Source organism: Neoarius graeffei, chromosome 3 (assembly GCF_027579695.1).
Source record: "Neoarius graeffei isolate fNeoGra1 chromosome 3, fNeoGra1.pri, whole genome shotgun sequence".
NCBI classification, from domain to species: domain Eukaryota; kingdom Metazoa; phylum Chordata; class Actinopteri; order Siluriformes; family Ariidae; genus Neoarius; species Neoarius graeffei.
This window is the reverse complement of record NC_083571.1, coordinates 48,521,419-48,545,451: the sequence shown is the minus strand read 5'-3', so window position 1 is coordinate 48,545,451 and position 24,033 is coordinate 48,521,419. Positions and strand designations below refer to the sequence as shown.

Sequence of the window (24,033 nt, the reverse complement as noted above, 5' to 3'; positions counted from 1 at the left end):
GTCATGTCCACTGAATGAACTGTATGGGTTATTAGGTATTAAGCCGATCCGCGCCAGCGTTTATCACTCACAAACGGATGGTTTAGTTGAATGGTTCAATCGCACCCTCAAAAATATAATTAAAAAATTCATAAGGGAGGACGCACGTAATTGGGATACCGTAAATGGCTCAAACCCTTGTTATTTGCAGTGCGAGAGGTCCCCCAAGCCTCCACGGGGTTCTTCCTGTTCGAATTGTTATATGGGCGTAAGCTGCGCGGCATTCTAGATGTGCTGCGAGAAATCTGGGAGGAGGGACCTTCGCCCAGTAAAAATCAAATTCAATACGTTATGGACCTGTGTGCAAAACTCCACACACACACACACACACACCTAACCCAGGAGAATTTGCGGCAGGCCCAAGAACAGCAAACCCGCCTGTATGACAAGGGTACGCGCCTTAAAGGAACAGTCCACCATACTTCCATAATGAAATATGCTCTTATCTGAATTGAGACGAGCTGCTCCGTACCTCTCCAAGCTTTGTGCGACCTCCCAGTCAGTCAGACACGCTGTCACTCCTGTTAGCAATGTAGCTAGGCTCAGCATGGCCAATGGTATTTTTTGGGGCTGTAGTTAGATGCGACCAAACTCTTCCACGTTTTTCCTGTTTACATAGGTTTATATGACCAGTGACATGAAACAAGTTCAGTTACACAAATTGAAACGTAGTGATTTTCTATGCTATGGAAAGTCCGCACTATAATGACAGGCGTACTAACATCTTCTGCGCGCTTCGACAGCGCATTGATATCTGAGCTCCGTATCAATGCGCTGTCGAAGCGCGCAGAAAGTGTTAGTACGCCTGTCATTATGGGGCATCAGTGGCCCATCACTGGTTTCAATGAAATCAGTATGAAGAAATGGAAAACAGTTAAGTTCTTTGGGCCAAATGTTGGGAGAAGTAGATATCAGGAGAGGATTATTTCAGGGGGACAGCCTGTCACCACTTCTTTTTGTTCTTTGCATGATACCCTTGACACTGCTGATACGAAGAAAAAAAAATAGAATGGGATACGAGTGGAGTAAAAAGAAATTGAGGATCAACCATCTCTTATTCATGGATGATCTGAAACTTTTCGGGAAGAGCAAAAAGCAAATTGACTCACTCGTTAATACAGTGCTTGTGTACAGGAGTGATACTGGGATGGAATTTAGAATAAACAAATGTGGGGTACTAATCATGCAAAGAGGAAAGGGAACTAGAACTGAAGGAATAACTCTTCTGGATGGAATGGTAATGCAGGATGTTGAGGATTCAGGAGATAAATATCTAGGAATATTGGAGTTTGACAAAGTGAAGGAACAAGAAATGAAGGAATTTGTTGAAAAGGAATACTTCAGGAGGTTAAAGTTGATACTAGGTTCGAGATTGAATGGAAGGAATATGATTTTGGCAATCTATGCATGGGCTGCATCAGTGTTAAGGTATGGAGCATGGATAAGGAAATGGTGTCAGGAAGAAATGCATAGCAACGTTCAAAGAATTTATATACCAAGGAAAATAAGGGAGGATGTGGGTTGATTGGATGTGAGGACTATCAGAGATGAAGAGAATAGTTTAGGGTGGTATGTCAAAAATAACATTGAACCATTTCTTGTGGGGGTGAAATTAGCTGAAATAATAGACACAGAAAGTTGTATTAGTAAGGAGGAGTACAAGAAGGTCTCCTGTAGACTCACCACCTGCAGGAGGTGCCATAAGGGTCCGGTGCACTGTGGATCGGGTGGCAGCCAAAGGCGGAGGCCCTGGCATACTGATCCCCAGGTGACAAAACTGGCTTTTGGGACATGGAATGTCACCTCTCTGGTGGGAAAGGAGCCTGAGCTTGTGCGTGAGGTTGAGCGGTACTAACTAGATATAGTTGGGCTTACCTCAACACATAGCTTGGGCTCTGGAACCAATTCCCTGGAGAGGGGTTGGACTCTCTTCTATGCTGGAGTTGCCAAGGGTGAGCGGCACCGGGCAGGGGTGGGGCTATTGGTAGCCCCCCAGTTTGGCACGCTAACATTGGAGTTCTCCCCAGTGAATGAGAGGGTCATTTCCCTGTGCCTTCAGGTTGGGTAATGGTCTCTGACTATCATTTGCGCTTATGCGCCAAATGGTAGTTCGGAGTACTCAGGCTTCTTGGAGTCCTTGAGTGGGGTGCTAGACAGTGCACCACAAGGGAACACCATTGTTTTACTGGGGGACTTCAACACTCATGTGGGCAATGACAGTGAGACCTGGAGGGGTGTGATTGGGAGGAACAGCCTGCCTGATCTGAATCCGAGTGGATTTCAGTTGTTGTACTTTTGTGCCATGCACGGTTTGGCCATAACGAACACCATGTTCAAGCATAAGGGTGTCTATAAGTGCACATGGCACAAGAACACCCTAGACTGCAGATCGATGACTGACTTTGTAGTTGTTTCATCTGATCTATGACCGTATGTCTTGGACACTCGGGTGAAGAGAGGAGCAGAGCTGTCAACTGATCATTACCTGGTGGTGAGCTGGATCAGATGGTGGGGGAGGAGGCCGGACAGACCAGGCAGGCCCAAACGAGTAGTGAAGGTATGCTGGGAACATCTGGCAGAGGCTCCCGTCCATTGGATCTTCAACTGTCACATCTGGCAGAGCTTCATTTGCATACCAGGAGAGGATGGGGACATTGAGTCTGAGTGGAACATGTTCCGCACCTCCATTGCTGAGGTGGCCATGCAGAGCTATGGCTGCAAGGCTGTTGGTGCCTGTCGTGGCGGTAATCCCCGAACCCGCTGGTGGACACCTGTGGTGAAGGGAGCCATCAAGTTGAAGGAGTCCTATCAGGCTTGGTTAGCCTGTGGGTCTCCAGGGGCAGCTGACCGATACTGACGGGCAAAGCAAAATGTGGCTCTGGCAGTCACTGAAGCAAAAATTAGGGTATGGGAGGAGTTCGGTGAGGCCATGGAAAGTGACTTTCGGTCAGCCTTGAAGAGATTCTGTCAAATCATCCAGCGGCTCAGGAAAGGAAAACAGTGCTCTGTCCCTACTGTTTACAGTGAGAATGGAGTGCTGTTGACCTCAACTGGGGACATCACACTGCAAAAAATGATTTCTTGTTGAGAGAAAATATCTTTAATATGGGTGAATTTATTTATTATTTCTTATTAGAAGTTTACTAGAACTCAAATATAAGATTATTTAGCTTACTTTGAGACACTTTTACTAATTTCAAGCCTTAAATTTTCTTATTCTATTGGCAGATAATTTTGCTCATTTTAAGCATTCAATTCTAGAAAGAAGCAAAATTATCTGCCAATAGAATAAGAAAATTTAAGGCTTGAAATTAGTAAAAGCATCTCAAAGTAAGCTAAATAATCTTATATGTGAATTCTAGTAAACTTCTAATAAGAAATAATAGGTAAATTCACCCATATTAAAGATATTTTCTCTCAACAAGAAATATTTTTTTGCAGTGCATCCAACGGTGGAAGGAATATTTTGAGGATCTCCTCAATCCCACCTTCATGTTGTCCGAGGAGGACGCAGAGTCTGAGGGTGCTTGGGAGGACTTGCCCATCACAGGGGCGGAGGTTGTCAAGGTGGTTAAAAAGCTCCTCGGTGGCTGGGCTCCAGAGATTCGTCCTGAGTTCCTGAAGGCACTGGATGTTGTTGGGCTGTCTTGGCTGACATGCCTCTTCAACATTGTGTGGAGGTCAGGGACAGTGCCTCTGGATTGGCAGACTGGGGTGGTGGTCCCCCTTTTTAAAAAGGGGGACCAGAGAGCATGTTCCAACTATAGGGGGAATCACACTTCTCAGCCTCCCTGGGAAAGCCCATGCTGGGGTGCTGGAGAGTAGAGTCTGGTCAATAGTTGAACCTCAGATTCAGGAGGAACAATGCGGTTTTTGTCCTTGTTGTGGAACACTGGACCAGCTCTTTACCCTTGCAAGGGTAATGGAGGGTGCATGGGAGTTTGCCCAATCGGTCTACATGTGTTTTGTGGACCTGGAGAAGGCTTACGACTGTGTCCCTTGTGGTGCCCTGTGGGGGGTGCTTTGGGAGTATGGGGTTCAGGGCCCACTACTGCAGGCCATTCGGTCCCTGTATGACCGGAGCAGGAGTTTGTTTCGCATTGCCGGCAGTAAGTCGGACTTGTTCCCGGTGCATGTTGGACTCCGCCAGGGCTGTCCTTTGTCACCGGTTCTATTCATAACTTTTATGGGTAGAATTTCTTGGTACAGCCAAGGGGTGGAGGGTGTCTGGTTTGGTGGCATCAGGATCACGTCTCTGCTTTTTGCGGATGATGTGGTCCTGTTGGCTTCATCAATCTGTGACTTACAGCATGCGCTGGGACGGTTTGCAGCCGAGTGCGAAGTAGCTGGGATGAGGATCAGCACCTCCAAGTCCGTGGCCATAGCGTTCAGCCGGAAACAGGTGGAGTGCCTACTCCAGGTCAGGGGGGAATTGCTACCTAAAGTGGAGGAGTTTAAGTATCTCAGGGTTTTGCTCATGAGTGAGGGTTAGGGGGAGCAAGAGTTGGACAGAAGGATCGGGGCAGCATCAGCAGTGATGCGGATGCTAAACTGGTCTGTTGTGGTAAAGAGAGAGCTGAGCCAAAAGGCAAAGCTCTCAATTTACTGGGCCATCTACGTTCCCACTTTCACCTATGGTCATGAGCTATGGGTAATGACCAAAAGAATGAGATCGCAGATACAAGCGGTAGAAATGAGTTTTCTCCGCAGGGTGGCTGGGCTCTCCCTTAGAGACAGGGTGAGAAGCTGGGTCATTCGGGAGAGACTCGGAGTAGAATTGCTGCTTCTCCACATCAAAAGGAGTCAGTTGAGGTGGTTCAGGCACCTTGTTAGGATGCCCCCTGGAAGCCTCCCAAGGGAGGTTTTCTGGGCATGCCCCACCAGGAGGAGACCCCGGGGCAGACCCAGGACACACTAGAGAGATTACATCTCTCGGCTGGTCTGGGAATGCCTCGGTATTCCCCCAGAAGAGCTGGTGGAGGTGGTCGGGGAGAGGGAAGTCTGGGCTGCTCTGCTTAGCCTTCTATCCCTGCGACCCAGATCCGGATGAGCGGTAGATGATGGATGGATGGATGGATGGATGGATGGATGGATGGATGGATGGATGGAGTACAAGAAGGAAGTAGTGGACTAAAAAGAGGGACTGTAGAAAGAAAAGGTGATGCATTGTCAATTTCTGCGGGACATGGATGACACTATTGATGAAACTGAAACATGGCAATGGATGAGGAAAACAGATTTGAAAATTGGAACAGAAGCGTTGATTTGTGCAGCGCAAGAACAATCTATCAGCACCAATTATGTGAAGTACCATATTGACAAAACTGCTAATTCTCCACTGTGCAGGTTGTGCGAGCAGAAAGGTGAAAGCGTAAGCTATATAGTTAGTGAATGCAGCAAATTGGCCCAAAGAATACAAGAGAAGACACAACATAGCGCGTATTGTCCACTGGAAGCTGTGTGGAAAATATGGATTAGTAAGGTGTGAGAAATGGTATGAACCAGAAGGAGTGACAGAAAATCAGGCAGTAAAGGTGTTGTGGGATTTCAGTGCACAATGTGAAAATGTAATAGAGGCAAGGAGGGCTGATCTGATCATTATTTACAAAAAAAAGATAAAATCTGCATAATGATTGACATTGCATGCCTGAAAAGAAGAGAGGTAGCACAGCTTTGGGGTATGAAGGTGGAAATAGTTCCAATTGTTGCTGGCGCCTTAGACACAGTGACAAAGAACCTGAATCAGTGTTTGTGCTGCAGAAGACAGCATTCTTAGGGAAAGCTAGAATTTTGAGAAAGGTGTTGGAAATGTGAAGGTAGAAGATTTGAGCGGAACCTTTGGCTATTTGTTATGATTCGATTTCTTTCAAGAAAAAAAGGGCACAACACCTGCTTGTGAATAATAATAATAATAATAATAATAATAGGGCAGTATGGTGGCGTAGTGGTTAGCACTGTCACCTCACAGCAAGAAGGCTCTGGGTTCGAGCCCAGCGACCGACAGGGGCCTTTCTGTGTGGAGTTTGCATGTTCTCCCTGTGTCTGCATGGGTTTCCTCTGGGTGCTCCGGTGTTCCCCACAGTTCAAAGACATGCAGGTTAGATTAATTGGTGGCTCTAAATTGACCGTAGGCATGAATGTGAGTGTGAATGTTGTTTGTCTCTATGTGTCAGCCCTGCAATGATCTGGCAACTTGTCCAGGGTGTACCCCACCTCTCACCCATAGTCAGCTGGGATAGGCTCCAGCTTGCCTGCAACCCTGTATAGGATAAGCGGTTACGAATAATGGATGGATGGATGGATGGATATTACTACTTTTGTTTCTTACTAAATTCTTTTATCTTAAATGTTAATGCACCAACGACCAAATCAAATTCCTTGTTCTCATATATGTGAGAATGTACTTGGCAGTAAGCTTGATTCTGATGAGTATTAGCATAATTTTTGTCTACTTTTGCTCATTGTAATCCATAGAGACTTTGGTATGCTACAAAGCAAAGAAAAAAAAAATCGCAGACGTCTTCTCTGGGCCAAGGCTCATTTAAAATGGACTGTGGCAAAGTAGAAAACTGTTCTGTGGTCAGACGAATCAAAATTTGAAGTTCTTTATGGAAATCAGGGACGCCGTGTCATTCGGACTAAAGAGAAGGATGACCCAAGTTACAGTATCAGCGCTCAGTTCAGAAGCCTGCATCTCTGATGGTATGGGGTTGCATTAGTGCATGTGGCATGGGCAGCTTACACATCTGGAAAGACACCATCAATGCTGAAAGGTACATCTAGGTTCTAGAGCAACATATGCTCCCATCCAGACGACGTCTCTTTCAGGGAAGACCTTGCATTTTCCAACATGACAATGCCAAACCACATACTGCATCAATTACAGCATCATGGCTGCGTAGAAGGGGGGTCCGGGTACTGAACTGGGCAGCCTGCAGTCCAGATCTCTCACCCATAGAAAACATTTGGCGCATCATAAAACGAAAGATACGACAAAAAAGACCTAAGATAGTTGAGCAACTAGAATCCTACTGTGGTATTGGACTAGGTGGGTGGAGCAACTAGAATCCTACATTAGACAAGAATGGGTTAACATTCCTATCCCTAAACTTGAGCAACTTGTCTCCTCAGTCCCCAGACATTTACAGACTGTTGTAAAGAGAAAAGGGGATGTCTCACAGTGGTAAACATGGCCTTGCCCCAACTTTTTTGAGATGTGTTATGAAATTTAAAATCACCTAATTTTTCTCTTTAAATGATACATTTTCTCCGTTTAAACATTTGATATGTCATCTATGTTCTATTCTGAATAAAATATGGAATTTTGAAACTTCCACATCATTGCATTCCGATTTTATTTACAATTTGTACTTTGTCCCAACTTTTTTGGAATCGGGTTGTACAACAGTGAAGAAAGACAGTCTGAACTTGCCAATGGATCCTGAGAAATTAAAGTAGTGAACCTCAGTGCATAAAAGGAAATCAATAAGCTACTTTAGGGATCTTATTTTGAAGGGTCCCCCCCATGTTATGAAAACTCTATGTATTCCTATCATGGGGATATTTTGTTCCCACAAAGAGATCAATTTCTGTTGTCTCAAACCGAATAGTTCTTTACATCAGGCTTGAAACTCACCTCTTCGTGTTGTGTGGGTTTATCATCTCCACTGGTGTCAATCAGGGAAGACATACTGCCTGATTTAGAAGAACTGGAACCCTGTACAATGCCATACATATACATTCAATAAATTCCAAAACCGTATATTCCCATAATCATGGGGACATTTGTTTCCCACAAAGAGATCAATTTATGCTGTCGCACACACAACAGTTGTCTTCATCAAGTCTGAAACTCACCTGTTCATGTTTTGTGGGTTTATCATCTTCATTGTTGCCAGTGTGCGAAGACTTAGTGTTTGATTCAGGTGTACTGGAACACTGCAATATCATACATGTCCATTTAAGATAGATGTTAACACAAATCTGCCACTTCACAACTGTTTAATCTCACTCAAAATAGAAATGAACATCTGTGAGTGTGTTACCTTTGAGGATGATTTAAATGGGTTGACCTTCTGAATAAATTCACTTATTATAGAAGGGTTCTGCAATCACAAATAAATTAGCAAAATGAACCTACTGCTTTTTTGCTTCTTTTTTTTTTTGGTTATATCTAACTTGCATAGTTATATGCACTAAAACACTGAGTCCAGATCCATATGTATTTCAGCAGCAGATGTGTGTTAATATTGTGTAAATAAACCACTTGGGGTCATGTTGTTAAAGGATTTATTTAATTAAAAAAAAAAAAAACTCCTGAGATTGTGTGATGTCCATGTGAAGAAAAGTTATGTTTATTATTTTCCAATAACAGCACATCCTGCAGTGTTTTGTTACCCTTAAACCTTAGCAATTTGCCAACCATTGCAATTATTGATTAATGAGTGATGTGCTTTTAACCATTTGTGAGTCAAGGTAGTTCTTACAGAAACTATAAACAGTCGTTCCTTCTCAAGCCTCTCTTTTTCCTCTTCCTTACAATTTGTTTGTAAAGCAAAACCTCCAGTGTTCTGAAGACTTTACCTTGGCAGTAAACATTGAACCTGTTTTTAATATTTGTTAGGAGTCTCCACACATTTCCTTACAGAAAGCTTCACCATAATGTGTTACAGTTTTCATTACTTAGAATGTATTTTCTTTTGTGCAAGAGTGAGGAATGAGAGTCTGGACCTGCCAATGGATCCTGAGAAATTAAACTAGTGAACCTCTGGGCATAAAAGAAAATCAATATGCTACTTTAGGGATCTTATTTTGAAGGGTTCCCCCCCACACCACATTATGAAAACCCTGATGTATTTCTATCATCAAGGGGACATTTTGTTCCCACAAACAGATCAATTTCTGGAGTCTCAAACCCAATAGTTCTTTACATCAGGCCTGAAACTCACCTGTTTGTGCTTTGTGGGTTTATCATCTCCACTGGTGTCAATCAGGGAAGACATACTGCCTGATACAGAAGAACTGGAACCCTGCACAATGCCATACGTATACATCTGTTCAATAAATTCCCATATATTCCTATCATCATGGGGACATTTGTTTCCACAAAGAGATCAATTAATGTTGTCTCACACACAACAGTTGTCTTCAAGTCTGAAACTCACCTCTTCGTGTTGTATGGGTTTATCATCTCCACTGGTGTCAATCAGGGAAGACATACTGCCTGATTTAGAAGAAGTAGAACCCTGTACAATGCCATACATATACATTTGTTCAACAAATTCCCATAATCATTGGGACATTTGTTTTCACAAAGAGATCAATTTGTGCTGTCTCACCCATAACAGTTGTCTTCATCAAGTCTGAAACTCACCTGTTCATGTTTTGTGGGTTTATCATCTTCATTGTTGCCAGTGTGCGAAGACTTGGTGCTTGAGTCAGGTGTACTGGAACACTGCAATATCATACAGTACATGTCCATTTAAGATAGATGTTAACACAAATCTGCCACTTCACAACTGTTTAATCTCACACAAATAGAAATGAACATCTGAGAGTGTGTTACCTTTGAGGATGATTTAAATGGATTGACCTTCTGAATAAATCCACTCATGATAGCAGGGTTCTGCAATCACATGATTTACAAATAAATTAGCAAAATGAAGCAACTGCATTTTTTGTTATATCTGTCTTGCACAGTTCTATACACTAAAACATAATAGCAGGGTTCTGCAATCACAAATAAATTAGCAAAATGAACCTACTGCTTTTTTGCTTCTTTTTTTTTGTTATATCTATCTTGCATAGTTATATGCACTAAAACACTGAGTCCAGATCCATATGTATTTCAGCAGCAGATGTGTGTTAATATTGTGTAAATAAACTACTCGGGGTCATGTTGTTAAAGGATTTATTTAATAAAAAAAAAAAAAACTCCTGAGGTTGTGTGATGTCCATGTGAAGAAAAGTTATGTTTACTTTATTATTTTCCAATAACAGCACATCCTGCAGTGTTTTGTTACCCTTAAACCTTAGCAATTTGCCAACCATTGCAATTATTGATTAATGAGTGATGTGCTTTGAACCATTTATAGTTATATCGGTGAGTCAAGGTAGTTCTTACAGAAACTATAAACAGTCATTCCTTCTCAAGCCTCTCTTTTTCCTCTTCCTTAAAATTTGTTTGTAAAGCAAAACCTCCAGTGTTCTGAAGACTTTACCTTGGCAGTAAACATTGAAACTGTTTTTAATATTTGTTAGGAGTCTCCACACACTTCCTTACAGAAAGCTTCACCATAACAATGTGTTACAGTTTTCATTACTTAGAATGCATTTCCTTTTGTGCAAGAGTGAGGAATGAGAGTCTGGACCTGCCAATGGATCCTGAGAAATTAAACTACTGAACCTCTGTGCATAAAAGAAAATCAATATGCTACTTTAGAGATCTTATTTTGAAGGGTTCCCCCCACACTACATTATGAGAACCCTGATGTATTCCTATCCTCATGGGGACATTTTGTTCCCACAAACAGGTCAATTTCTGGAGTCTCAAACCCAATAGTTCTTTACATCAAGCCTGAAACTCACCTGTTTGTGCTTTGTGGGTTTATCATCTTCACTGGTGTCAATCAGGGAAGACATACTGCCTGATACAGAAGAACTGGAACCCTGCACAATGCCATACATATACATCTGTTCACTAAATTCCCATATATTCCTGTCATCATGAGGACATTTATTTCCTCAAAGAGATCAATTAATGTTGTCTCACACACAACAGTTGTCTTCATCAAGTCTGAAACTCACCTCTTGGTGTTGTGTGGGTTTATCATCTCCACTGGTGTCAATCAGGGAAGACTTGCTGCTTGATTTAGAAGAAGTAGAACCCTGTACAATGCCATACATATACATTTGTTCAACAAATTCCCATATATTCCCATAATCATGGGGACATTTGTTTCCCACAAAGAGATCAATTTATGCTGTCTCACACATAACAGTTGTCTTCATCAAGTCTGAAACTCACCTGTTCATGTTTTGTGGGTTTATCATCTTCATTGTTGCCAGTGTGCGAAGACTTAGTGTTTGATTCAGGTGTACTGGAACACTGCAATATCATACATGTACATTCAAGATAGATGTTAACACAAATCTGCCATTTCACAACTGTTTAATCTCACTCAAATAGAAATGAACATCTGAGAGTGTGTTACCTTTGAGGATGATTTAAATGGATTGACCTTCTGAATAAATCCACTCATGATAGCAGGGTTCTGCAATCACATGATTTACAAATAAATTAGCAAAATGAAGCAACTGCATTTTTTGTTATATCTGTCTTGCACAGTTCTATACACTAAAACATAATAGCAGGGTTCTGCAATCACAAATAAATTAGCAAAATGAACCTACTGCTTTTTTGCTTCTTTTTTTTGTTATATCTATCTTGCATAGTTATATGCACTAAAACACTGAGTCCAGATCCATATGTATTTCAGCAGCAGATGTGTGTTAATATTGTGTAAATAAACCACTTGGGGTCATGTTGTTAAAGGATTTATTTAATAATAATAAAAAAACCCTCCTGAGATTGTGTGATATCCATGTGAAGAAAAGTTATGTTTACTTTATTATTTTCCAGTAACAGCACATCCTGCAGTGTTTTGTTACCCTTAAACCTTAGCAATTTGCCAACCATTGCAATTATTAATTAATGAGTGATGTGCTTTTAACCATTTATAGTTATATCGGTGAGTCAAGGTAGTTCTTACAGAAACTATAAACAGTCATTCCTTCTCAAGCCTCTCTTTTTCCTCTTCCTTAAAATTTGTTTGTAAAGCAAAACCTCCAGTGTTCTGAAGACTTTACCTTGGCAGTAAACATTGAAACTGTTTTTAATATTTGTTAGGAATCTCCACACACTTCCTTACAGAAAGCTTCACCTTAACAATGGGTTACAGTTTTCATTACTTAGAATGCATTTTCTTTTGTGCAAGAGTGAGGAATGAGAGTCTGGATCTGCCAATGGATCCTGAGAAATTAAAGTAGTGAACCTCTATGCATAAAAGAAAATCAATATGCTACTTTAGGGATCTTATTTTGAAGGGTTCCCCCACACCACATTATGAGAACCCTGATGTATTCCTATCATCATGGGGACATTTTGTTCCCACAAAGAGATCAATTTCTGGAGTCTCAAACCCAATAGTTCTTTACATCAGGCAATGATAAACCCACACAACACAAAGAGGTGAGTTTCAAGCCTGATGTAAAGAACTATTCGATTTGAGACGACAGAAATTGATCTCTTGGTGGGAATAAAATGTCCCCATGATGATAGGAATACATAGAGTTTTTCGTAATGTGTGTGTGTGGGGGGGGGGGGGGGGGCCTTCAAAATAAGATCCCTTAAGTAGCTTATTGATTTCCTATTGTACAACCCCGATTCCAAAAAAGTTGGGACAAAGTACAAATTGTAAATAAAATCGGAATGCAATGATGTGGAAGTTTCAAAATTCCATATTTTATTCAGAATAGAACACAGATGACATAGCAAATGTTTAAACTGAGAAAATGTATCATTTAAAGAGAAAAATTAGGTGATTTTAAATTTCATGACAACAACACATCTCAAAAAAGTTGGGACAAGGCCATGTTTACCACTGAGAGACATCCCCTTTTCTCTTTACAACAGTCTGTAAATGTCTGGGGACTGAGGAGACAAGTTGCTCAAGTTTAGGGATAGGAATGTTAACCCATTCTTGTCTAATGTAGGTGTGGCAGTGGGGGCGTGGCCAAGCGTTGGTCCATGAATGGATGGTGGAGTCAGGTAAGGTAAGTGGTGGAAACATTGCACCTGATGGGGATTAACCTGTGTTTGTTTGTCTTCCCCAGTGACCATGCCCTTTAAAAGGAGAGGAGAGCAGAGAAAGGGAGCTCTCCCCAACCAGAACACTTGTGTGTGTGGCTGGGAAATGAGTGAATGAGCTGAAAAGCCACACATATTTTTAAAAATAAATAGTTCATTGAGAACTCAGTTCTGGCCTGCCGTGCTTCTGTGCTCCACCCACCTGGTCCAATACCACAGTGGTGCCGAAACCCAGGAAAGTGCAGAAGGGAACGGCCACATGGAGTCCTCCCCCTTCCAGAACCTGGTCCATGCCCTTGCCACGACCCAACAGAGCCAGCACCAGGCGCTGATCACCCTCCGGAAGGAGCAAGAACAATGCTTCGAAGTCCTGGTGCTGGCGCAACAGGAAGATCGCCGGGTGTTCTGGCAGCGGGCGTTCCGGCAGCGGGGCAGCGGGCGTTCCGGCAGCGGTGGCAGCGGGCGTTCCGGCAGCGGGGGCCCCAATCACCACCACCCTGGCTCCTCCCCACCTCACCCTAACGAAGATGGGTCCGCAGGACGACCCCGAAGCCTTCCTCAGTCTTTTTGAGCAGGCAGCTGAGGCGTGGGGTTGGCCGGTGGAACAGCGCGTGGCGCGCCTCCTCCCCCTGCTAACGGGCGAGGCGCAGCTGGCCGCGCTACAGCTCCCCACTGACAGCCGACCGACCTCCGCATGGCCGACCTCCAGCACATGGGTCGCACCTCGGAGCAGCAGCGGCAGTGCTTCCATGCACTGCACCTGGAGGAGCTCGGCCGGCCATTCGCGTTTGGCTAGCAACTCCAGGACGCCTGCCGGTGGTGGCTGAGGGCCGACAACCGCGACACCGAGAGAATCATCAATCTGGTGGCGCTGGAGCAATTCGTCGCCCAACTTCCGGAAAGAACCGCGGAGCAGGTCCAGTGCCATCGCACGGTGTCGCTGGATCAGGTCATCGAGCTGGCGGAGGACCATATGGCGGCCGTTCCGACGGCAGGACAGCGTGTCTCCCCTTCTCCCCTCTCTCTCTCCCCCCTTCTGTTCCTTGCCCTCGCCCCATTCCCCCACCACGGAGGCGGGGGCCAGCTCCACCCCAGCCGGCCCACTGCACCCACAGTGTCCTACCGTTTCCTACTTCCATGTCTGTGTCTTCCCCCCCTCAGGTGAGTGATCTCTGGAATACCGGTGCAGAGAGAGAGCCTGGGCAGGTATGCTGGCACTGCGGGGAACCGTGGCACCTCCAGCACCAGTGCTCGAACTCCGGCTGTAATCAGACCTCAATCCACCAAAACCTGGTGCAAGACGAGGCATTGGGAAGAGCACAGTTGGTGAAGGTGTTGTGTGTGCACAGGGATGTTCACAACTACCCTTTAGTGTTGGTCCACATTCTGTTTTGAGGGGAGAAATTTAGAGTAAAGGCAGTGGTTAATCCTCGCCTTACCCACTCGATAATTTTGGGGACTGATTGAACGGGATTTTGGGAATTAATGACGCACATAGTGATGAGGGGGTCCTGCCATAGTTCAGCGAGGGGAGGTCCCGGAGTGGCATTGGCGGGAGCAGCTGTCACAGAGCCGTCTACGTCATCACTGCGTCAGAGTGAGAAGCAGCAGGCTCCTCCTCCCTCTCTCGGGGATTCCCTCGTGGATTTCCCGTTAGAGCAGTTGCGAGACGAGACTCTGCGGCATGCGTTTGACCAAGTGAGAGTAATCGATGGTCAAACGCTCCAGCCAAATGCCACCCTGTCCTTCCCCTATTTTTCCATTATTAAGGATAGATTATACTGAGTGACACAGGAAACTCAGACCAAGGAACAAATAACCCAACTTTTAATTCCAAAGAGCCGCCGGGAATTTATATTCCAGGCGGCTGACTTTAATCCCATCGTTGGACACTTAGGGCAAGACAAGACACTAGCCCGAATAATGGCCCGGTTCTATTGGCCACGGATTCGCGGCGATGTCCGTAAGTGGTGTACGGCATGCCGCGAATGCCAGTTAGTAAATCCCGCGGCCATCCCAAAAGCGCCTTTGCATCCTCTGCCATTAATCAAGACCCCGTTCGAAAGAATTGGGATAGATCTCGTCGGGCCATTAGATCGGTCAACATGAGGATATCGCTTTATTTCAGTTCTGGTAGACTATGCAATGTGATATCCGGAAGCAGTGCCTCTTTGCAATCTCTCAGCACGTAGTATTGCTGAAGCACTCTTCTGCATCATCTCCTGGGTCGGAATCCCCAAAGAGATTCTGACTGATCAAGGCACTATGTTTATGTCACGTACACTGCGCGAACTGTATGGGTTACTGGGAATTAAACCTATCCGCACCAGCGTTTAATCACCCACAAATGGATGGCTTAGTTGAACAGTTTAATTGCACCTTCAAAAACATAATTAGAAAATTCGTAAGTGAGGATGCACGCAACTGGGATAATTGGCTCAAGCCCCTGTTATTCGCAGTGCGAGAGGTCCCACGAGTCTCCACGGGATTCTCCCCGTTCGAATTACTATACAGGCATAAGCCGCATGGCATTCTGGATGTGCTACAGGAAAATTGGGAGGAGGGACCTTCAACCAGTAAAAACGAAATTCAATATGGTCTTGACCTGAGCGCCAAACTCCACACACTCACACACCTAACCCTGGAGAATTTGCGGCAGGTCCAAGAACGTCAACTCCATCTGTACAACAGGGGCACGCACCTTGGGGAATTCACACTGGGAGACAAAAGTACTCATGTTGTTGCCCACGTCGAGCTCTAAATTGATCGCTAGGTGGCAAGGACCCTTTGAGGTCACACGGCGAGTCGGGGACGTCGACTATGAGGTGAGGCGAATGGACAGGGGTGAGGCGTTACAGATATACCAATTCAACCTACTAAAACTTTGGAACAAGGAGGTCCCCGTGGCATTGGTGTCGGTGGTTCCGGAGGAGGCGGAGCTGGGGCCGGAGGTTCAAAAAGGGAAATTGACATCGCCCACCGCTCCGGTCCCCTGTGGAGACCACCTCTCCCCGACCCAGCTCACGGAGGTCACCCAGTTGCAAACAGAATTTTCTGACACGTTCTCACCGCTGCCCGGCCGCACCCACCTCATAAAACACCACATTGAGATGCCCCCGGGGGTAGTAGTGTGCAGTCACCCTTACAGACTGCCCAAACACACAAAAAAAAGGTGGTTTGGGAAGAGCTCGAGGCCATGCTCAAAATGGGCATCGTCGAGGAGTCCCACAGCGACTGGAGCAGCCCAGTGGTCTTGGTTCCCAAGGCCGATGGGTCAGTCCGGTTCTGCGTGGACTATAGGAAAGTCAATGCAATGTCTAAGTTTGATGCGTACCCAATGCCTCGTATTGACAAGTTGCTCGATCGACTAGGCACGGCTCGTTTTTATTCGACACTGGATTTGACAAAGGGATATTGGCAGATCCCCTTGACACTGCTATCCCAAGAGAAAACAGCCTTTTCCACATCGTTTGGCTTACACCAGTTCATCACACTTCCTTTTGGGCCATTTGGGGCACCCGCTACGTTCCAGCGGCTTATGGATAGGGTCCTCCACCCCCATGGCACCTACGCAGCCGCTTATTTGGACGACATTATTATTTATAGTAATGATTGGCCGCGGCACGTGGAACACCTTAGGGCCATCCTTAGGTTGCTGAGGCGAGCGGGTCTCACAGCCAACCCGAAGAAGTGTTCGATTGGGTGGGTGGAAGTACGGTATCTGGGTTTCCACTTGGGCAATGGGCAGGTGAGTCCCCAAATTAATAAGACAGCAGCAATTGTGGCCTGCCCGAAGCCCAAGACCAAAAAGGGGGTGAGACAGTTCCTGGGGCTGGCTGGCTACTATCGTAGGTTTATACGGTACCTAATTTTTCGGATGTCACCAGCCCGCTGACTGATCTCACTAAAAAGGCAGCACCAGATCGGGTCCAGTGGACGGAGCAATGCCAGTGGGCTTTCTTGGAGGTAAAGACTGCACTGTGTGGGGGGCCACTGTTACAGTCCCGTGACTTTTCTCTCCCCTTTATTTTGCAGACAGACACGTCGGACAGAGGGCTGGGGGCTGTTCTGTCCCAGGAGGTGGGGGGGGACGGGACTACCCAGTGCTGTACATCAGCCGGAAGCTGTCAGTCCACGAGGGCAGGGACAGCACGATCAAAAAGGAGTGCCTCACCATCAAACAGGCGGTCCTCATCCTCCGCTACTACCTGCTGGGGCGCCCTTTCACCCTCTGTTCAGACCACACGCCCCTGCAGTGGCTCCACCGCATGAAGGATGCCAACGCACGGATCACCCGTTGGTATCTGGCACTCCAGCTGTTAAAGTTCAAGGTGGTCAACAGGCCGGGGGCATAGATGGTCGTGGCGGATTTCCTCTCCCGTCGGGGGGGGGGGGGTCGGCTACAGGTTGGACGGCTCCCCAGCCTGAGTTGGGGAGTGGGGGTATGTGGCAGCGGTGGCATGGCCAAGCGTCAGTCTATGAATGGAGGGCAGAGTCAGGGAAGGTAAGTGGTGGAATCATTGCACCTGATGGGGATTAACCTGTGTTTGTGTGTCTTCCCCAGTGACCATGCCCTTTAAAAGGAGAGGAGAGCAGAGAAAGGGAGCTCTCCCCAACCAGAACACTTGTGTGTGTGGCTGGGAAATGAGTGAATGAGCTGAAAAGCCACACATATTGTTAAAAATAAATAGTTCATTGAGAACTCAGTTCTGGCCTGGCGTGCTTCTGTGCTCTACCCACCTAGTCCAATACCACAGTAGGATTCTAGTTGCTCAACTGTCTTAGGTCTTTTTTGTCGTATCTTCCGTTTTATGATGCACCAAATGTTTTCTATGGGTGAAAGATCTGGACTGCAGGCTGGCCAGTTCAGTACCCGGACCCTTCTTCTACGCAGCCATGATGCTGTAATTGATGCAGTATGTGGTTTGGCATTGTCATGTTGGAAAATGCAAGGTCTTCCCTGAAAGAAATGTGGTCTGGATGGGAGCATATGTTGCTCTAGAACCTGGATATACCTTTCAGCATTGATGGTGTCTTTCCAGATGTGTAAGCTGCCCATGCCACATGCACTAATGCAACCCCATACCATCAGAGATGCAGGCTTCTGAACTGAGCGCTGATAACTTGGGTCGTCCTTCTCCTCTTTAATCCGAATGACAAGGCGTCCCTGATTTCCATAAAGAACTTCAAATTTTGATTTCTCTGACCACAGAATAGTTTTCCAATTTGCCACAGTCCATTTTAAATGAGCCTTGGCCCAGAGAAGATGTCTGCGCTTTTGGATCATGTTTAGATACGGATTCTTTTTTGAACTATAGAGTTTTAGCTGGCAACGGCGGATGGCACGGTGAATTGTGTTCACAGATAATGATCTCTGGAAATATTCCTGAGCCCATTTTGTGATTTCCAATACAGAAGCATGCCTGTATGTGATGCAGTGCCGTCTAAGGGCCCAAAGATCATGGGCACCCAGTATGGTTTTCCGGCCTTGACCCTTACGCACAGAGATTCTTCCAGATTCTCTGAATCTTTTGATGATATGATGCACTGTATATGATATGTTCAAACTCTTTGCAATTTTACACTGTCGAACTCCTTTCTGATATTGCTCCACTATTTGTCTGTGCAGAGTTAGGGGGACTGGTGATCCTCTTCCCATCTTTACTTCTGAGAGCTGCTGCCACTCCAAGATGCTCTTTTTATACCCAGTCATGTTAATGACCTATTGCCAACTGACCTAATGAGTTGCAATTTGGTCCTCCAGCTGTTCCTTTTTTGTACCTTTAACTTTTCCAGCCTCTTATTGCCCCTGTCCCAACTTTTTTGAGATGTGTTGCTGTCATGAAATTTCAAATGAGCCAATATTTAGCATGAAATTTCAAAATGTCTCACTTTCGACATTTGATATGTTGTCTATGTTCTATTATGAATACAATATCAGTTTTTGAGATTTGTAAATTACTGCATTCTGTTTTTAACAGTCCTTTTGGGCTGTTTGGGGCGCCCGCTACGTTGCAGCGGCTGATGGATAGGGTCCTCCGCCCCCATGCCACCTATAAGGCCGCCTACCTTGATGACATCATTATCTATAGTAATGACTGGCTGAGGCACCTCAAACATCTGAGGGCCGTCCTTAGGTCGCTGAGGCGAGCGGGTCTCACAGCCAACCCAAAGAAGTGTGCGATTGGGCGGGTGGAAGTACGGTATCTGGGCTTCCACTTGGGCAACGGGCAGGTGGGTCCCCAAATTAACAAGACAGCAGCAATTGCAGCCTGCCCGAGACCCAAGACCAAAAAGGGGGTGAGACAGTTCCTGAACTGGCTGGCTATTATCGTAGATTTATACCTAATTATTCAGACGTCACCAGCCCGCTGACTGATCTGACTAAAAAGGGAGCACCAGATCCGGTCCAGTGGACGGAGCAATGCCAGCAGGCTTTTTTCTGAGGTAAAGGCTGCACTGTGTGGGGGGCCACTTTTACACTCCCCTGACTTTTCTCTCCCCTTTGTGTTACAGACGGATGCGTCGGACAGAGGGCTGGGGGCGGTTTTGTCCCAGGAGGTGGAGGGGGAGGACCGCCCAGTGTTGTACATCAGTAGAAAGCTGTTTGTGCATGAGGGGCGCTACAGCACCATTGGAAAAGAGTGCTTAGCAATTAAGTGGGCGGTCCTCGCCCTCCGTTACTACCTGCTGGGATGCCCTTTCACCCTCTGTTCAGACCACGCGTCCCTCCAGTGGCTCCACAGCATGAAGGATGCCAACGCGCGGATCACCTGTTGGTATCTGGCACTCCAACCCTTTAACTTCAAGGTGATCCACAGGCCAGGGGCGCAGATAGTCGTGGCGGACTTCCTCTCCCGTCGGGGGGTGGGGGGGTGGGGTGTCGGCTGCAGTCCGGACGGCCGCCTAGCCTATCGGGCGGTGGGGGTATGTGGCAGCGGGGGCGTGGGCAAGCGTCAGTCTGTGACCGGAGGGCGGAGTCAGGGAAGGTAAGTGGCAGAATCACTGCACCTGTTGTCAGTTAACCTGTGTTTGTGTGTCTTCCCCATTGACCATGCCCTATTTAAGGAGAGAGAGCAAGAGCAGAGGGGGCTCTCTCCTGCACCAGATGACTTGTGTTTGTATGTGTGTGGCTGGGAGAGTGTATTAGTACTGAAAAGTGCAAATAAAAAGAGTTTTTGGAACTCAGTTCTGGCCTACCGTCCTTCTGTGCTCCACCCACCCATACAAACTGTCACATTTACAATTTGTACTTTGTCCCAACTTTTTGGAATCGGGGTTGTAGAAACTATAAACAGTCGTTCCTTCTCAAGCGTCTCTTTCCTCTTCCTTAAAATTTGTTTGTAAAGCAAAATCTCCAGTGTTCTGAAGACCTTACCTTGGCAGTAAACATTGAAACTGTTTTTAATATTTGTTAGGAGTCTCCACACATTTCCTTACAGAAAGCTTCACCATAACAATGGGTTACAGTTTTCATTACTTAGAATGCATTTTCTTTTGTGCAAGAGTGAGGAATGAGAGTCTGGACCTGCCAGTGGATCCTGAGAAATTAAAGTAGTGAACCTCTGTGCATAAAAGAAAATCAATATGCTACTTTAGGGATCTTATTTTGAAGTGTTCCCCCCACACCACATTATGAGAACCCTGATGTATTCCTATCATCATGGGGACATTTTGTTCCCACAAAGAGATCAATTTCTGGAGTCTCAAACCCAATAGTTCTTTACATCAGGCCTGAAACTCACCTGTTTGTGCTTTGTGGGTTTATCATCTCCACTGGTGTCAATCAGGGAAGACATGCTGCCTGATACAGAAGAACTGGAACCCTGCATAATGCCATACGTATACATCTGTTCAATAAATTCCCATATATTCCAATAATCATGGGGATATTTGTTTCCCACAAAGAGATCAATTTATGCTGTCGCACACACAACAGTTGTCTTCAAGTCTGAAAATCACCTGTTCATGTTTTGTGGGTTTATCATCTCCACTGGTGTCAATCAGGGAAGACATACTGCCTGATTTAGAAGAACTGGAACCCTGTACAATGCCATACATATACTTTTATTCAATAAATTCCCATAATCATGGGGACATTTGTTTCCCACAAACAGATCAATTTATGCTGCCGCACACATAACAGTTGTCTTCATCAAGTCTGAAACTCACCTGTTCATGTTTTGTGGGTTTATCATCTTCATTGTTGCCAGTGTGCGAAGACTTAGTGTTTGATTCAGGTGTACTGGAACACTGCAATATCATACATGTCCATTTAAGATAGATGTTAACACAAATCTGCCATTTCACAACTGTTTAATCTCACTCAAATAGAAATGAACATCTGTGATTGTGTTACCTTTGAGGATGATTTAAATGGGTTGACCTTCTGAATAAATTCACTTATTTTAGCAGGGTTCTGCAATCACAAATAAATTAGCAAAATGAACCTACTGCTTTTTTGCTTCTTTTTTTTTTTTGGTTATATCTAACTTGCATAGTTATATGCACTAAAACACTGAATCCAGATCCATATGTATTTCAGCAGCAGAGGTGTGTTAATATTGTGTAAATAAACCATTTGGGGTCATGTTGTTCATCTCTCTCTCTCTCTCTCTCTCTCTCTCATTATCTGTAGCCGCTTTATCCTGTTCTACAGGGTCGCAGGCAAGCTGGAGCCTATCCCAGCTGACTACAGGCGAAAGGCGGGGTACACCCTGGACAAGTCGCCAGGTCATCACAGGGCTGACACAGACACAGACAACCATTCACACTCACATTCACACCTACGGTCAATTTAGAGTCACCAGTTAACCTACCCTGCATGTTTTTGGACTGTGGGGGAAACCGGAGCACCCGGAGGAAACCCACGCGGACACGGGGAGAACATGCAAACTCCACACAGAAAGGCCCTTGCCGCCCACGGGGCTCGAACCCGGACTTTCTTGCTGTGAGGCGACAGCGCTAACCACTACACCACCGTGCTGCCCGGGTCATGTTGTTAAAGGATTTATTTAAAAAAAAAAGAAAAACCACCTGAGATTGTGTGATGTCCATGTGAAGAAAAGTTATGTTTACTTTATTACTTTCCAATAACAGCACATCCTGCAGTTTTGTTACCCTTAAACCTTAGCAATTTGCCAACCATTGCAATTATTGCTTAATGAGTGATGTGCTTTTAACCATTTATAGTTATATCTGTGAGTGGTAGTTCTTACAGAAACTATAAACAGTCATTCCTTCTCAAGCCTCTCTTTTTCCTCTTCCTTAAAATGTGTTCGTAAAGCAAAACCTCCAGTGTTCTGAAGACTTTACCTTGGCAGTAAACATTGAAACTGTTTTTAAATTATTTGTTAGGAGTCTCCACACATTTCCTTACAGAAAGCTTCACCATAACAATGGGTTACAGTTTTCATTACTTAGAATGCATTTTCTTTTGTGCAAGAGTGAGGAATGAGAGTCTGGACCTACCAATGGATCCTGAGAAATTAAACCAGTGAACCTCTGTGCATAAAAGAAAATCAATATGCTACTTTAGGGATCTTATTTTGAAGGGTTCCCCCACACCACATTATGAAAACCCTGATGTATTCCTATCATCAAGGGGACATTTTGTTCCCACAAACAGATCAATTTCTGGAGTCTCAAACCCAATAGTTCTTTACATCAGGCCTGAAACTCACCCGTTTGTGCTTTGTGGGTTTATCATCTCCACTGGTGTCAATCAGGGAAGACATACTGCCTGATACAGAAGAACTGGAACCCTGCACAATGCCATACATATACATCTGTTCAATAAATTCCCATATATTCCTATCATCATGGGGACATTTGTTTCCACAAAGAGATCAATTAATGTTGTCTCACACACAACAGTTGTCTTCAAGTCTGAAACTCACCTCTTCGTGTTGTGTGGGTTTATCATCTCCACTGGTGTCAATCAGGGAAGACTTGCTGCTTGATTTAGAAGAAGTAGAACCCTGTACAATGCCATAGATATACATTTGTTTAACAAATTCCCATATATTCCCATAATCATGGGGACATTTGTTTCCACAAAGAGATCAATTAATGTTGTCTCTCACACAACAGTTGTCTTCAAGTCTGAAACTCACCTCTTCGTGTTGTGTGGGTTTATCACCTCCACTGGTGTCAATCAGGGAAGACTTACTGCTTGATTTAGAAGAAGTAGAACCCTGTACAATCCCATACATATACATTTGTTCAACATATTCCCATAATCATGGGAACATTTGTTTCCCCACAAAGAGATCAATTTGTGCTGTCTCAAACAACAGTTGTCTTCATCAAGTCTGAAACTCACCTGTTCATGTTTTGTGGGTTTATCATCTTCATTGTTGCCAGTGTGCGAAGACTTAGGGCTTGATTCAGGTGTACTGGAACACTGCAATATCATACATGTACATTCCAGATAGATGTTAACACAAATCTGCCATTTCACAACTGTTTAATCTCACTCAAATAGAAATGAACATCTGAGAGTGTGTTACCTTTGAGGATGATTTCAATGGATTGACCTTCTGAATAAATCCACTCATGATAGCAGGGTTCTGCAATCACATGATTTACAAATAAATTAGCAAAATGAAGCAACTGCATTTATTTGGTTATATCTGTCTTGCAGGCGGCATGGTGGTGTAGTGGTTAGCGCTGTCGCCTCACAGCAAGAAGGTCCGGTTTCGAGCCCCATGGCCGGCGAGGGCCTTTCTGTGTGGAGTTTGCATGTTCTCCCCGTGTCCGCGTGGGTTTCCTCCGGGTGCTCCGGTTTTCCCCACAGTCCAAAGACATGCAGGTTAGGCTAACTGGTGACTCTAAATTGACCGTAGGTGTGAATGTGAGTGTGAATGGTTGTCTGTGTCTATGTGTCAGCCCTGTGATGACCTGGCGACTTGTCCAGGGTGTACCCTGCCTTTCGCCCGTAGTCAGCTGAGATGGGCTCCAGCTTGCCTGCGACCCTGTAGAACAGGATAAAGCGGCTAGAGATAATGAGATGAGATCTGTCTTGCACAGTTCTATACACTAAAACACCAAGTCCAGCTGCATATTATTTCAGCACCAGATGGGTGTTAATATGTGAATAAATCACTTGGGGTCATAAGAATAAC

The 24,033-nt window shown here is 45.1% G+C and overlaps 1 protein-coding gene across 18 annotated transcripts in view; it reads right to left on the bottom strand.

Moving 5' to 3' along the window:
* The window catches only part of apold1b (apolipoprotein L domain containing 1b), a 103,309-nt gene that overhangs the window by 14,973 nt on the left and 64,303 nt on the right, over positions 1-24,033 (bottom strand). For 13 of the 18 annotated variants that reach the window (XM_060916940.1, XM_060916943.1, XM_060916947.1 and 10 more), the window contains 20 exons: positions 23,419-23,478; positions 23,232-23,312; positions 23,023-23,103; positions 22,807-22,887; positions 22,591-22,671; positions 21,267-21,326; positions 21,080-21,160; positions 20,870-20,950; positions 20,653-20,733; positions 11,253-11,312; positions 11,066-11,146; positions 10,846-10,926; positions 10,627-10,707; positions 9,605-9,664; positions 9,413-9,493; positions 9,204-9,284; positions 8,988-9,068; positions 8,085-8,144; positions 7,897-7,977; positions 7,676-7,756 (listed from right to left, as the gene is read on the bottom strand). In XM_060916940.1, the coding sequence (XP_060772923.1) occupies positions 7,676-7,756; positions 7,897-7,977; positions 8,085-8,144; positions 8,988-9,068; positions 9,204-9,284; positions 9,413-9,493; positions 9,605-9,664; positions 10,627-10,707; positions 10,846-10,926; positions 11,066-11,146; positions 11,253-11,312; positions 20,653-20,733; positions 20,870-20,950; positions 21,080-21,160; positions 21,267-21,326; positions 22,591-22,671; positions 22,807-22,887; positions 23,023-23,103; positions 23,232-23,312; positions 23,419-23,478 (1,515 nt within the window). The remainder of the gene's footprint in view (positions 1-7,675; positions 7,757-7,896; positions 7,978-8,084; positions 8,145-8,987; positions 9,069-9,203; positions 9,285-9,412; positions 9,494-9,604; positions 9,665-10,626; positions 10,708-10,845; positions 10,927-11,065; positions 11,147-11,252; positions 11,313-20,652; positions 20,734-20,869; positions 20,951-21,079; positions 21,161-21,266; positions 21,327-22,590; positions 22,672-22,806; positions 22,888-23,022; positions 23,104-23,231; positions 23,313-23,418; positions 23,479-24,033) is intronic. The other 5 variants (XM_060916953.1, XM_060916952.1, XM_060916951.1 and 2 more) reach the window with 5 other exon arrangements.